Source organism: Peromyscus californicus, unplaced genomic scaffold (assembly GCF_007827085.1).
Source record: "Peromyscus californicus insignis strain IS unplaced genomic scaffold, ASM782708v3 Scaffold_6__1_contigs__length_162567912, whole genome shotgun sequence".
NCBI classification, from domain to species: Eukaryota; Metazoa; Chordata; class Mammalia; order Rodentia; family Cricetidae; genus Peromyscus; species Peromyscus californicus.
The window spans coordinates 76052432-76068943 of record NW_026294584.1 but is presented as its reverse complement, the minus strand read 5'-3'; the positions used below and the strand labels follow the sequence as shown (position 1 = coordinate 76068943).

Below are 16512 nucleotides of genomic sequence, written 5' to 3'. Positions count from 1 at the left end.
TCAGCCTGCTGCCTGGCCACATTAATAAATTGTTACACATTCTTGTGCTATTTGGGTGTGAGTCTCTCTCACCTCCATTACAATTGTCTTTACACCTATCACATTCTCTTTAACATTTAACATAATAATGTTTTCATAAACACAGATTGAAGCATAAATCTTTTTAAAGATCATCAAAATGGTGGTTATTGTGTCAAAAGATACCATTTGTTATCAGAGCTGAAAACAGGACCCCAAGAAGCAATTACTCACCTGAGCACACAAAGACAGCTGCATAGTGGAACTGATTTTCAAATCTAGAGAGGATGTCTGAATTCCACATTTGTGGGTACGAGGTCAGGTCACCCTCAGAAGAGTAGAAATTAGGCAAGATTTTCTGCTCTGTCAGCACTTAGAACAAGACCCTGGGACCCAGTCACTTAACAAGATTCTCCTAATCTTAAATCAAGAAAGCACTGAGGGGCCAGTTATTTGGAATGTCTGTGCTCATGACAATGCCTTCTCAATGTTGTGTGGTCACTGTCATTTGGGAATATAAGTGATATGAAGGGGGAATGGGCAAAATGAAGAAGGGGCTTCAATTGGGAAAGAGGGGCTGCACAGAATGAGGAGGAGGGATAAATATAAATATCACTAAGGATGCTTGAAAAGCCTTAAGGAAAAACATTTTATATTTACCAAAATTCTCTCTCTCTCTCTCTCTCTCTCTCTCTCTCTCTCTCTCTCTCTCTCTCTCTCTCCCTCTCTCTTCTCTTCTCTTCTCTTCTCCTCTCTTCTCTTCTTCCTCCTCCTCCTCCTCCTTCTCCTCTTCCTCCTCCTCCTCCTCCTTCTCCTCCTCCTCCTCCTTCTTCTTCTTCTTCTCTCTCTCTCTCTCTCTCTCTCTCTCTCTCTCTCTCTCTCTCTCTCTCTCTCTCTCTCTCTCTCTCTCTTAAATGAAGTTATACCACTTGGATAGACAATGCTTCCTCCAACAAGCAATAGACCATCTAACAAGAACCCCTTAGCACCAAGCTTGAGAACCCTCCATTCAAGTTGTTGGTCAAGGGGAATCCATGAGAGTCCCAAAACAATATAGACTGTCCCTGTGCCCTTAGCTACCTCCCATAGGTTGATCAAGTCCCTATCACTGAAGACACCTTGTGCTTGGACAAGACTTGAGCTGCATCTGACCTGAGGGAGAAAGGAGAGCTGTGACATAGGAGGGATTATAGGGGGACACAGGAGGGGCTGGAGAGAAAAGGGGAAGGGAGAACATGATTCACTTATGTTTCAATTAAAATAAAATAACTTTTTTTAAAGCAAAGGAGAAATCTGGATTTTTACGAACTGCCTTTTCTGTGACTTCTGGGCAGTCAGGGACAAACATCTGTGCATAGGGCAAAGGCAACAGACCCGATAAAAGATTCTGTGCATCCAGAGTGATGAGCCAGTGAGGCTTCTGGGACAACTTACAGGAGCATGGATGACTGGAAGCCACTGCATCACCAAACAGTCTACCCAGGTGTTGTGAATGGCTCTGTGTCCCTGCAGCTCCCTGCCCAACTTGCCAGCATTCCACTGGACATGTCCTGTCCCTAGCAATGGCTACCATCTATTTGTGATCCCTGGGAGGGGCTTCCTGGACCTTGTAAGTCCTGAGAGTTCTAGATCTCATCAGTTTCCTGCTCTTAGGAATTTCCCTCCCCTGCCCTCCTGGAGAGGATGCTTCAGTTAACTCTTACTTAGTAAGAGGGAATAGCTACACAGCAGATTTTTTTAATTCAGGAAAGAAAAATAAACGCAGAGGGAAAGGTGAAGGTGAAGAAAGATGATGGAAAGAAGAGAGAAGAGAGGGGAAGGGAAGGAGAGGCTCTGCAAAAGGAATTAATTCTGTCCAGGGGCTGTCTTTTGTGGGGGCATTGATGTTTTCTGTTTTCTTTGACTTTGTTGAGACAAGGCCTTGTCCTGTAAGCTAACCTGGGACTCACAATCCTTACTGTCCCAAGTGCTGGGATCAGGGTGATGGTAAAAGTACACATTAGTACTTCAGTGTCTGCTTGTCTGACGTGGTAGAGATGGCAGCTTCTGCCATTTGGTGGGGAAAGGAGAAGAAAGCGAGGAGCATTTCAGCACTTGGATGCTGTGACGGCCCCATTACCAGTTCTGTTTGCGACCAGTGGGGCTAGTATGTGTTAGCTGATGATCTCGTCTTTTCCTCTTTAGTCTTAAATTGATGGATAATTTGACCTCTGTTAACAAAACTGATTAAAGGAATCACATTTCAACGCTGAAATAAGCCTGCAAGTGGGAAATGGAAACAGCACGACTTCTGGAAATGCTGTGAAGTCATTTCTGTGGAAGTCTTTTAACTTTCAGATGCTGAACTTCAAGCCATCCCTGTTTTACAATTCTACTTGGCACGCTCATTTCTTGGATCCAGCCACATAACACAGGAGACAGGCTGTTCTTCTAACTTTATGAGATCTACCAGCTTTTCATAGCAGGTGTCCAAGCCTTAATAGTCTAAATGTGGATTATAGACGTACACAGTTTAATAACTAAGACACCATAAGTTTCATACTTCCCCATCAACACTCTTTTTATGTTTTTGTTATCATTTCAATTCACGAGTTAAAATATCCCATTCCTCTGGAGTTTGGCAGGCCTTTAATAGTGTCCATTTTAGAGGAGAGCAGCATCAGCTGACCTTTCTTTATGTGTAAGACCCTGCCCTGTATCCTGTGGAGAGAAGATAACCCAGCCTCTCCCTCCTGCCTTCCTGGAACTTTCAATACCTGTGGAGACATGAGGAATTTATACAAGGAGCAGCTATACCAACTGGTATGTGAAAATTACAATTCAAAGAACAAAGATGGCCAACCTCTGGATGATCTAAAAAAATAAAGACCATGACTCAAAGGCTTTAGCTATACTTCCCGCCTGGCTCCTGGCCAATCAACATTTTATGAAACCAATTCGAGTGACAAATCTTCACAGTGTACAAGAGCATTATTCCACAGCACAACACAAATGCAGGAAAGCGAGCGAGAGCAGGAAACAGCTATGGTGTTGCATGTGGCGGCACTCCAGTGAAAAACAATAGAATGGGAACTCAGACATGGTATCAGTGTGCAGACAGCAAAGACTGACGATGGATAAGTATTCAACACACTGATATGAACAGTAAGTTAGAGCAGTAAGTTTTATTTGTCCTTAAATTTCTTGATAGTGGCCTAGGGTAAATAACACTAGAGATAAAGGTCTCTGTAAACAGAGTTTTGACTGAGCATTTGATAGTGAACCTTCCAATGTGAGCTTGCCTGTGTCTACGTGATCGTGCACACCATCCACCAAAACTTAGGGGAGAAACAAAGACAAGAACAACAAATTACTTTTATTATTTAAAAATACAATAAATTTATTTAAAAAAATCTTGGCCTAATTAGATTTGACTTTATCTTAGGAGTTTGCAGCCTCATTTAAGAGTGTCTGTTGATATACTATGAACCCTATGGAAAGAAACAGGATCCTTGAATGGTACCAATTGAGAGACCTATAGAAATCATTGTGCCAATGGATTAATTGTGAGCCCAGAAAAAATAAGTGATTAGCTTGAAGTAACTGCCTGCTTGTAAGAAAAGTAAGTTTAAATACGGTCACCACTAATTTATCATCTGTTGCATTGTCCACATGCCTTGATTTCTACTTCCTAAAATACCAATGCAGAAACATGTATATAACTTTGCCTAAGTACATATCCTAGGTCATATCAGATACATTTTGTTTTAAATCAGCATTTTCCCAACTAGCTCATTTATCTCCCCGCCCTGTCTCCAAACTAGCAATCTCTTTTCATTTAATACTTATTAGGTCTCATCCTAAATGTATTTAAAATCTGTGTGTTCTTAAGCAAACCTGTGTGTGCATACATATGAAGCACTTGGTTTTCTTTTGCACAAGAATGAATAATATATATATATATATATATACGTATATATATGTGTGTGTGTATATATATATATATATAAAATACTGTTTTCTGTGCCTTGATTTGCTCATTCAACCATGTCTGAGGAAATCCTTGCCAAGGGAAAAGCTGCAGCCTCATTATGCCTTTATTTTCACAGTTATGTTGCATATTCCTTACAGTAGAGTATGTCCTGATACTGCCTACTGCCTCCCCAGTCTTTGTTTCTGGATTTTGCTCTGACAAAGGAATGAGCATACCATTTCTCCATTGATCTTTCTATTGATCGAGTCTGCTTCATCGGGTCAGGGGTGTGCTTTAACAGCTACACTACTTCCCTAGAAAAGCTGGAGTGAGATGCCTCTCTGCCTGCAACTATTCTTTCCTCCACTCAGCCTCCGCAGGCCACGATGCTGCCCATCTGCCTTTGCATGCACAGTTGGTGTAAAGTAAAATCTCACTGCGCATTTATCTGGTGACAAATGAACTCGCCCTTCATTTCTGAGGCTCGCTGGTTATTGGTTTCTTGTCAACTGTGCTTTCCAGTTCTTTCACCCACTTTTCCAACAGATTGTTTGATCTCCTTTAAAATTTTAAGGGCTTTTAGTATAATACAGATATTTTCAAGTGCCTTCCAATTTTTGTGAACTCTTTTCCCTCAAATCTATGATCTAAAATATATTTTATTGAACCTTTTGTTATGCAACAGTTTTAAATTTCCTCTAGCTATCCATTTGTTTTTCTTAATTTATGCCTGATCACAGAAGCATACTATTGCTGCCCCTATTACATTGATGGTTCCTAGATTTTATTTCTTACATGATCTTTATATCTTACATTTTAATGCTTTAGTCCATATAAATACATTTAGGACTTTTTTCAACTGGAATATGATTAGTAAAATAAACCCTCCCTTTCTTTCCTTCTAGACCTTCTCAACCTTCCCAATGCTGCAACCTTTTAATACAGTTTCTTATGTTGTAGTGACCCCCAACCATAAAATTATGTTTGTTACTGCTTCATGACTGTAATTTTGCTACTGTTATGAATTGTAATGTAAATATCCGTTTTCCTATAGTCTTAAGTGACTCCTGTGAAAGGGTCATTTGACCTCCCCCCAAAAGGGTCTCGACTCACAGGTTAAGAACAACTGTTCTAGATCATTTACTAGTCTTCTCTATTAGATCCTTTAACAGACTTGAAATGCCCCTTTTATCAGAGACTATAATCCCTTTTACATCCGAACCCATTTCTGGATAGTGTGCTGCAAAGATTCTTGATCTCCTCAGGCCTGCTCAGCACTTCATAGAGTTAGTACCAGGAGCACTGCCAGATTTTAGTTTTCTGACAAGTCGGATTACAGTGATGATTTCTGAAGTAGCTTTGGAAGGTAGCTATGCTAAAAACTCATTCAATAGACAGTACTGGAATGTGAGCAGAAACCAGTCAGTCAAAATAATATTGGAATAGCATTAGTAGAGTTAGAATATTTTTTTCAGTCTTTCTACCTCAGGTAGATTTCAACATCAACAGATGTGAGCAGTTTTTTGTTGTGGATTTCTGTGTGTGTGTGTGTGTGTGTGTGTGTGTGTGTGTGTGTGTGTGTGTGTGTGTGTATTGGCATTTGCTTGTTTGTCAGTCCTAGCGAAGGAACCTGTGCCATCTGCACCACATGCCAGGAGCTACTCTGCTGCTGAGCTACGCCCTAACCCTTTTCACACCTTTAGGGCACGCTCTCACTCCCGTGCCCAGGCTTACCATTCCACTTGGACTCTAGCCAGAGTGGGCCTTGAACTTGTGACTCTCTTGCCTTTGTCCTCGAGATCTGGGAAGACAGGCCTGTACCACCAATCTAGTTTCAAGCAGAAAAGTTTAAATGAGCTTATAAAAGTGGGAGTTCAGTATTTTTTTTCCTCCTGAAAAAGTATACATATTAATGATACTGTTTGCTTGATTCCCCAGGCCAGTTCTTTAGAGGACTCATCCCGATAGCTCCCCTCTGAGTTCTGACTACTTCCCTGTGGAAAACGTACTTGGGACAGACACTGGAGTGCTCTTGGAGAGAAGTCCCATGGGGACTGTACCTGACCCTCTGAGAGTGACTAAAGCTTCCATAGTGGCAGCTTCTGGAAAGGAAGAGGGTCGAGGAGAGCTGCAGAATACCTCCCCACAACAAGCTCAGCTGGATAAGAATGCTGGTGGCATTGACAATGCCCCTGCTGAACTCAGCCTCAGGCTCAGTGCAGCTGCTGAGGCCCTGATGCAAGCTTGTGTACATGAGACCAGCCAGCAAGACATGGCATCTCCTGGTGTCCTCAATGAGGTGGAGCCAGTGTCTCCCACACACAACCCTCCTGATGACTCCCGGCTGCAAGGAAGCAAGGAACTGACAGCACCGAGCCTGAATCCTACTGCAGAGAAGGAGCTTAGATCTGCACCATTTTTAATGCCAGCTGTTGTTCAGCACACTCACCATGCCATCCAAGGTGACCCACCAAATACTAGCAGCTGCCTGGCACCTGAAGATTCCTTGGTGAAATCAAAGGCAAACTCAAACAGTGAGAAACCTGAGACGTCAAGTTGTCCTCCCAGGGTCCCCTGTTGCAGCAGCGAAAATCAGATGCTCTGTGGTGTTCCTTCTCCAGAAAATACCCAGGGAATTGTACAGGCTTCGGATCCAGCAATGGGGGTTCACTTGTCCCCTTCTGCAGACAGACCAAACGGGGAAGGGCAGAAAGTCAACAGTAACACCACAGTGGGACCCAGTGAACCTCTAGCAAGAGGAGGATGCTCAGAGAACAAACAGCCCTTTGCCACTGCCAAGGATACCACGGGGGAAGGGTCTGAAAACCTTCCCCCATCTCCACTCACCAGCAGAGATTCCACATGTTCTCCAGATGCGAAGGAGGTGTCGCTGCCAGCGCAGCATCCGGTGTCAAGGTTCAAAGAAGCCAGTACAATGACCTGCCAAGCTGAAAGGGAGACTAAGGAGGTCCCTGGCAGGGCTTGGCAAGATGCCGAAGTGCAGGCAGTGGCAAGTGTGGAGAGCAGGTCTGTCTCTACCAGCCCCAGCATCCTCCCCGCATTCTTAAAGGAAACCCCTGCTCCCGAGGGTGAGAATGGGCAAGAGCAGCTACGTGTAGTTTGCCATGGCCAGGGCAGTGGAAGCCACTTACTGGAACTCTCTAACAGCACAGTAGACCCCCAAGAGTCAAGGCAGTGTGCCGGCATTGTGCCCCAGGTGCACATCCTGCCAGCCGCTGCCACTCCTGCTGCTTCCAAGGGGGAATGCAAAACAAAAAACCAATCAGGGGAAGCCTTTAAATCCTCTCTGATAGCCTCCAGTCAAAAGCAGGCTACAGAGGAAGATGGGCGGGCTTCAGCAAGCAAAGAGGCAGCCTCCAGGCAGCCTCCAGGTACTAATCCTGGCTCCCAGAAAGCTAGCCCCATTGGCCAGATTTCCCTCATGGCTGGGAGTCAAGCTGAGATCAGTCATGGGCTGGGGAACTCTGAACCCAAGCCACCTGAATTTGCAATGAAAACTACAAATGACCACAAAACAGAGCCAGACTGCAAACTGCCTGACTCCCGTGGAGGTGCCGGTAAAGATGACCAGCTGGAGAGCTTGAACCCTGCTGATAAAAGAGGTGCAAAGGACGGGAAGCCTGCTTCTCCTCATATTGTGAAAGAGCACACACCTGGGACCACCTGCGCCCTAGATGCCAAAACCCTGCTACTAAATCCTAAATCTCAAGAAAATGAAGGTACAGGACCCGAGAGCAATCTTGCACCCTCCCCAGGGAGGAAGAACCAGCAGAACACCTTGGAAGAACACAGACAGACCAAAACAGCCACGAGCCTGAGCCTGCCACCCGATGGCACAGGGGACTCGAGCCCAGGCTCTGGCAAGAGGACCCCTTCTCGCTCAGTCAAGGCCAGCCCACGCAGGGCCAGCCGGGTCAGCGAGTTCCTGAAGGAGCTCAATGTGACGGCAGCCGCTGCCCAGGTGGGGCTCACACCTGGAGAAAAGAAGAAACAGATGGGTGCAGACTCCAAGCTGCAGCTGAAACAGTCCAAGCGAGTCCGGGACGTAGTGTGGGATGACCAGGGCATGACCTGGGAAGTGTATGGTGCGTCCTTGGACCCAGAGTCCCTGGGAATTGCCATCCAGAACCATTTACAGAGACAAATTAGGGAGCATGAGAAACTAGTTAAAACACAAAGTGGCCAGACTCGAAGATCTATCTCCTCAGATTCTTCTTCAAGTAAGAAGCTCAAAGGGAGACAGCAGGGGGTCCTACAGTCCATGCTGCAAAACTTCCGGCGCCCCAACTGCTGTGTCCGCCCGGCGCCGTCTTCTGTGTTGGACTGAAAGGAAGCAGCACCGCTGTATGAATTGTGGTATTCCTTCTGTCTATCCATGTCGAAGCTTAGGAGTTTGGGTTTCTGTTTTGTTTGGGTTGGTTGTCCTTGTTGTTTCCTGAGAGACCTAGAAGTAAAAGTAACTATTAAGTTTAAGACGTAGCCATTACGAACTCTCTGGTCCTCCATAAATAAAATGTCATTTCACATTGATAGAAAGAAGGCAAGAAGTGAAGCAAAGCTCGGAGTTGGTCTGCACTCCTAATTCAGAAGAAATAATCTTCACTGAGTTTTTTTTTTTAAATACGTAATTGTTTATACAAACATATTTTCACTACACACGATTCATTTGGTATTATCACCTCAGTCTGTCACAGGGTGGTATTTTCACTAAAATGTCTGCTTTACATTAAAACTAGCAAAAAAGCCACTATTCGCAACACTGTGATGATTTCTAGTCTCACTGAAGTAAGGATGCTGGTACCACAGAAGTTTAGGTTGTTCATAAGAACCCTAATATGAAAAACTGAAACAAATTTGATTTATTCCTGGGACAAATAAGATGAAATGAAAATAGTCAAAAGTATTCAATAACAAATGTGAATTGGCTATAAGCATCTGAAGTTAGCCCTTTGTATGTGAACAAGTTTCTAGTTAGAAAAGCTAGCTACACCTCCAAATATGAGTACTGCCTGTACCAAACATGAATCTCAATCTGTACATTTCCTTGCCCTGAAAGCAAAGTGCATCTCTGTGCTTCTGACCAAATTAAAATGGTGTTTTCTTACACTAGAGGAACTGTCTGCGACTAGAGGCATGAAATTAAGGAGAACAGTAGATTTTGAATTGTAAATGTGTCCTCTGGTAACAGTTTCTGACTCCTTAAATGTACAGCCTGGATTCCTTCAGATGTATCACTTTTTCGAAACACACTTCAGAGATCTTTGTGAAATCTTGAGCTTTGGGCGGCCTTGTTCTCTCACTGGTTTCTACAGAAGGGTATCCCTGGACCATGAGAACATCCTTGGGGCCCTGAGCTAGGCTGAGAGCATCAGCTTGCTCATTGGGGTTGTGTGGAAATGGAGTACAGCAAGCATTTGGGGAAGGCCTTCATTCATCACTCATCTTCTCTAGCCAGTGCTGATCTGAACGTTGCTGTTAGCACACTGGACTAAGACGTGAGAGAAAGAGCTACATACAGTTAGCTGCCTTTGCTGAAATTACTCCCGATAAGCCAGTAAAAAGGACCTGCCTTGTATCTTTTTTTTCCTTTAGAGACTCAAATATCAGTGGAATAACCAAATACCTATTTTGGCTTTTTTCAATGTATTTCTATTTTGTAGATTATTAACATAAAAATTATACCTGAGCTCTAAAAGCGAAGCTACGTTGCATTTGATTTCTAGGAGAGCAATTTAACTGTGTATGTAACTGCAAATGTAGGCCACGGTGACAGCACCCTCTGAGTCGGAGAATGATAATTACAGTGTTATACTTGGAACTTATAACAAATTTTTTTAATAAGGCACATTTTCAGTTTCTTACTAATTGGCCTCTGTTAAGAATGCTTTATAAAGTAGAAATTACTGTCAAATTACTGATCAAATTGCTATATTAATGATTAGAGATTTAGTATAAAACTCTCTTTTAGTGTAAGTACTCATTTGTCTCAGATGCCTTTGCTGGGACTTAATTTGTCTCCCATCTTGCACACACTGGGGCCTTCTGTCACATGTCGGCACCCACGCTGGGTATTCACAGGGTACCCCTGGCACACCCAGGAACAGCTGTCCACAGGACCCACTCCAGATGGTGGAACCTGGCAAGCCTTTGCAGTGAAGTGCTACAACAGGCTGTTCCTACATTCAGATAGGGGACAAGAAAGAATTCTGGTCAGTAATGATGTTTGTGGATTTAGAGTAAGCATGAAATGCCTAGATGCAATGAAGCAGAGGCCTGAGAGAGCTGTAGGCGTCTGTCCCAGATTTAGTAAATCAGAGCTGCCTCAGTTGGTGTTACAGTTGAACCTCTCAAATCCAAGCCTTAAGAAGAAATATTTGATTTGATTAGTAAGTTTGGTTTTCTTTGGTACTGGCACTAAATTCTTAATTTCTACAAGACTCTAGAAAACATCACAAAATGGTACAAAGAGGTTTTGGTCCTTTTGAATCTTATAGAATTGAAAGCTATTAGAAATAGTCGTGGAAATACCTCACCAAATGGATACATTAAGCTGGGAACCTATTCAGGTGTTTGTATCATGGAACCTATCCATAGACACTCTTGTAGTAAAATTCTATTTGAAGTTTATCCTTCCCATAAGTCTGTGACACAGCGTTCGACCTTCAGGACATCACTGGTACATCTTGCCTTCTTTATCCAGGGAGGCACACGGTGGCTTTCCTGGCACACTCTTCATTGCTTGCTGTTTTGCTTTCTCTGTGTGATCTACACTGGTCTGAGAGTAATTTTGTGTCTGACATTAATTTTTTTCACATGTCATTTAGACCTCCCTACTACATCTTAGATTTTTAAAGATAGATAGCAAATGTTGTATCACAGAAAGAAATAGAAAATATTTCTTGCATCAGTAATAAAGGAAGTGAGAACTCAGGGTCTGGAAATTCATTCAGCATTTACAATGTAAAGATGCTATACCACTCACGAAGAAAATACTACATCTTATTTAAACTGTGATTATTCTGTGTCTGTGACCATGAGACAAACATCTCAGCTTCCACTGCAATTTGTTTATTGTGAGTGATTTTATAACAACATCTTTTTGAATTAGTGGGTTTTGATGCCATGGCCACATACAGTAAAATCCTCATTAACCCTTCATTTTGAATCAACGACATAAGATAAATATTTTGTTATGTCAAAGTTAACCAGAAACCCGGGTGTATGTATGTATGTCCAAAATGAAATAATTGTAAAATGGATTCATATGTTTTCCTACCTTGACCAGTTCAGCTATCTGGAATGTAATTTGATTTTTGATAGTTTTTTTTTTATTCCTAGAAATCATCCAACGCATATTATTTTGGATATCTGTATTCCCTGTATTGTAAATTAAATATAAAGCTGTAGTAAGGTAGATTGAATGTTTATGTAACGCTTCTACCCAGAGGTTGGACTTTGTAACCAAATCTGTAACGGGAGCTTGCTGTCTCAAAGCAGAAAGATAAAGATAAGGAAAGTGTCATTTGATTGGCTCTGAGAATCTTGGGGTTTTGCTCTTCCCAGTTTGTGCTGTTTTGCTTCATTTTGGGATCCTCCATCATTCTGGGCATGGTGTATATACCACACCAAAAAATAGAACACAATGGGATTTCACCTTTTTGTGGGGGATGTATGAGAGTGTGCTTTTAATGTCACTTGTCCAGCTATTTTTATATTCACCTTTACATTTACTGCAAATATGTGAGAAATCACTGTCTCCTTCCACTTCTACAGTGAAAGTGTTTTTAAAAGGTCTCCTTCTAGTGCCACATAATTCTCCATATTTCTTGTCTACTTTTTCAGATCAGTATAAAGAAAACAATATATTAAAATAACATCTGTGTATAGGTTTATGTGCTTTTATTGAACACTGGCCAGTCATGGCCTTATGTAGACTCAGATTTACTAATTATCTACAATGCTGCCATAGAGATGAGGCTGTCTACTCTCTCCTGCTCTGTTCCAAGTGGTGTGTGAGACATAAGCTTGTGAACTCCCCAGTGTGGTGACACAGTGAACTCTGAAGTATCTTAAGTAAGCTGACGACATTGTCACTACCACCGCTTTGTATACGTGATGAATCAGAAGCCTTGTATCTGTCCATGTCAGTACTGACTGTGTCTGTCACATTGATACCCGAGCGTTTTGTTTTCTGTTAGCAGTGTCCCTGGATGTGTGTGCAGCCTCTTCGGTTGGTTCTTTCCCAATGCAGGTCAGCTGCTGCCCCCTGGCAAATGAAACTGCAATCTGTGAATCTCCTGCCATCCTTGGGACCATACCCTCCCCTAACGAAATTCTGCAACTGATGAATGATTATAAAAGTCATCTGTGCAGACACATAGGCTTATGAATAACTATGTAATTTTGAACAGTTTTGCAGAAACAGCTTTGTAAATACTGAAGCAGTTTTCCGTGAACTTTATCTTACTTTTGGAACAGAAAGTGTTCTCCTTGGCTATGAAAAATCAAATAAGTTTGATTTGCAATAACCACGAAAATAAATGAAGAACTAAGGTGGGACATTTCTGTCTCATGGTGTAATCTGCCAGAGGTCTTTACTGCTACGTTTAATGCTGAACACTCACCAGCTCAGCTACTCACTTGCCACAACTGAATAACCTCTCTCAAAGTAAATCCAGTACGTCTGTAAATGTGTATATATACAAACAGCAGACAATCCTGAAAACACTTTGGATGTTGCAAAAATCAAGGTGACAGTAATTATAAAGGACATCCAAATAACTGCAGACTTGGTGAGATGGTGGGGTCCAGAATGGTGCAACAAGATATTATTTTCACATTTTTTCCTAAGACCCAGATATCTCAGAAACCAATTTGAGAATAAGACTGTTGACTGTGAAACTAACGCCAAGCAATACCATGCCAAAACGAGGCAGTTATACCAGCAAGTGCATCAGCTGTGGGCACACATTGTGTAACTCTGGTTTGCTCTGGTTTGTGAAGATTGACTGTAACTCGGAGGATATGTAGAGGGACAATTTCTGCTTTCTATTGGAAAGCCTAGGTAGATGCTTCACATATGGAAGCAGCACCAGTGACCAGGAGCAGAGATTCGATTCCATCTCTGTCTCATGTCAGTCATGACAGAAGAGGAGCCACAAAAAGTCTTGCTGACTTCAAACTCAAATCAGCTGCAACCAGAACCTTTGTCAAATAAAAGGATTGAATTTACAGGAATCTCTCTTCCTGGACACTAGCATGTCATACGCAATTCACTTAACTCAAAATAGTGGATTGCAGGACTTAGCAATGAAAAGTAGGCTCCCAAAAGTGCTAAAACATGAGCCCATCTAACAAAAGGAGCCTCAAATAATGCCTTACAAAGAAAGTTCTAGATGATTTCTGAATACTAATGACTCATCAAGTGTCTATCTGGGTTCAAGTTCAAAATTAATTGGCTGCAAAGTATTAGGAATTAAGTCACATATTTTGTACTTCAGAAAAAGACACTGATGATCAATCAACAAAATGATAATTATGATGAGATGTTCTCATGATTTACGCATGCAAGGGAGAATTAAAATGGGAGAGAACATCTAACCTCTGGATCTCTTCAATTTGGAAATGTCCTCATTTTTCCCCCCCTAGGGAGAAAATTGTAATTTGGGTTTTTTTTTTTTAACATTGCTGCTAGTATTAAGTTTTGTTATTTTAAAAATGAACCTGTTTCCTTTGGGAAAACTTCTAAGTATTAAACAGTTTCTCTCTGATTTGTGTGACTTACAATAACTCTTTGTGAAGGTGGTGTGTGGAGTAAACCCCACCAGATGAGGAGAAGGAGCTTGTCTGTGTTGTAGGCATTCTTACTGATTTCACTGTATATTCATTGGCATTCATTTTAGGCCATGTCTTGGAGTAAGTCACTTTCTACCAAGTCCTAAAATGACACATTGTGAAATGGCAGTATTCTAGTCCTGCACCTTGGTCATTAGAAGAGAGGAATGACTACTAATGCTTGCTATCAGGAGGTCTACAGATACCTCCTATTAAAGATGACAGAAGCCAACCTGGCCTGAGAAATCAAGAAAAACTCTCTAGTAGCAATTCCCAAATCTCTGTATTTATTTACCTCTGCTGTGCTAATGTGTGAAAAAAATATGTTGTGCATAATACTGTAGCTGGTTGTGATATGTCCATACATTCTATAAGTGTGCACAGTCTGTGAGTGACTGTCACTTTTATGTGTAGAAAAAAATAGCATGTTATAGCCCATTTAAAGGCTATTTCCTATTACCAGGTAGGCACATGCAGGAAAGTAATAAAATCAACAAATGTGTGCATGTATGTTCAGTGACAGAATCAATCCTTTCAGTTGAAGGTCAAGAGGAACCGAACTTGTTTTGTTTGTTTATTTGTTTTATCATTTACAAGAGTAGCCAGCATAATTACCACAAAGGCTGAATAGAGTGGTCTGTATGTTGGTGTGTTACTGAATATACCAGAGCTAATTTCACATGCCATTAGTCACAAGTAAGGTCAGTTCTTTGACCGCTCAGTTGATTTACATTCCTCACACATCCTCTGTGTTAACTGTGTGATAGTATGTACATACCATAGGTGTGATTGTGTACATACCTTGTATGAATTATCTAAATTCTCTAAAGCAGTTGCAGGAAGCAGAATGAAGAAATAATTATTCAAAAGCCTCAGAAGGGCTAATCAATATGTATTTTCATTTTCTACACATAAAATGTATATATAGCCAAATGTAAATAGCATATCAAAATAGATATGCACACAAATGCATTTTATTCATAATACTACATTTGAATAAATCATTAACAAATTAAAACAACTAATTAACAGCTACATCTTTCCATGAATTTGCTGTTTTAAATCTATTAATGTTGAACTTAATGCTCCCTCTTAAATGATATTACACCCCAAATGGCAGATTTTATGTAGAAGAAAGTCCAGCCTATTTATCATTTCACTGAGTCTGGTATCTGAACAGCTTCAGAGTATCAATGCTGTTTTCTAAATACAGAAGTATATCTGAAAATGGCACACACTGGGGAAAACTGCTTATATTTGGGGAGCTGAATTTGGACCTTTACCAGTATTTATATGCACAGCCTGACAGAAAGCTTACATTTTTGTTCAAGTATCCCTGGATTTCTCCAGTGTACATAATCAAAGGAGAGACAGTCACAGGCCTTCTCTTGAGATTAGTAAAACAATGTGTACCCACACTGAAGAAAAATAAAAGTGAAAATAAATTACAGGTGATGTTGGTAGGATTGGACAACACGAACAATTGGGAGTTTCTTAAGAGAGACTTTTGTACTCTGCAGACTAATCTGAAGGCCAATGCCATTAACCAGTCAGTGGCAATGCTGAATAAAAAATACCCTGTTTATCAGTTTTCAGCAAGGAATTGATCAAAATGCTCTCATTTTTTTCTCAAAGAAAATTCTCTGTTAAATAAAGATCAGAGACTGACATTCTTAAAAGTTAGTATACTTTGGCCCTGACTCCGTGACACTAAAAACTGTGTTAGCTAGTTGCTGGGCTGACAATATGAACAGAAATATCAGTATTGTCCTTTGATAGAGAATTCTATTTGGAAAGTACAAATACAACTGCTTTGTACTAAAGGTTATGAATAACATTTGAACACATCCGTGGATTAGGAACTGGATGTTCAGTCTTCACATCTTAGAGATGGGTAAGGCTAACCTGTTGGACAGACACTACATGATGACCTGCAGCTGGCTGGGTTTACTGTGATAAGAATACAATTCCTGAAATCTTGATGTTCACCAATATTTGCTCTTACATATAAGAAATTTATGTAATCTTGAAAAATGTATATTAATTTAAATATCACCAAAAAATCTGTCAACGTGACAATCATTTGTGGACACTCACTGAGAATGACCAAAATGAACGACCATATTTAATCATTGAAGAAACAGTAACATTCAAAATTTAAAGTATGAGAGTAGTTATGGCATCATGTCTTTCTACAAAGATCATAAAACAGCATGTTTAAGAAAGTTCTCATCTCTTGGCCATTGTTCAGTAAACCTTCATTACCCAGATAAAGATGGAAGATCATGTTTATACAAAGATAATGATTTCACAGACTCCAACCTTCATTTTGCATATGGTTTTTAATTGGTATTTAAAATGCTGAGATTCAGCTGGTTAGCTACTTTTGTCCTTAAAAGTTTTGAAATATGATTTTTTGCATCTCACTTCTCATAATAAATATAATAAGGAATAAAATGTCTTGTGTTTCTATCACTGTTTCTGTTGTCATTACTGCTGTGGAAATTGTTGTTTTAGTCCAGGATGTATCAAGTCAGTTGTTTTCCTGACTGACACTTTTCTACTAGGAATGTGCGATAGAGCCGAGAGTGTTTGCTATTGAAAGAGATGTCTTTTCCTTAGATTAGAATAGAGTTCTTATTAGGTCAACAATGCCTCCTGATTATCATAAGCACAGGTTCTCCTGC

At 41.0% G+C, this 16512-nt stretch overlaps 1 protein-coding gene across 8 annotated transcripts in view; it reads left to right on the top strand.

Annotated features, from left to right (window-relative positions):
* The window catches only part of Gprin3 (GPRIN family member 3), a 77755-nt gene extending 61458 nt beyond the window's left edge, over window positions 1-16297 (top strand). For all 8 annotated transcript variants that reach the window (XM_052719236.1, XM_052719238.1, XM_052719239.1 and 5 more), the window contains one exon: window positions 5909-16297. In XM_052719236.1, the coding sequence (XP_052575196.1) occupies window positions 6018-8318 (2301 nt within the window). In that variant the 5' untranslated portion in view covers window positions 5909-6017 and the 3' untranslated portion in view covers window positions 8319-16297. The remainder of the gene's footprint in view (window positions 1-5908) is intronic.
* Window positions 16298-16512: the final 215 nt, after the last annotated feature.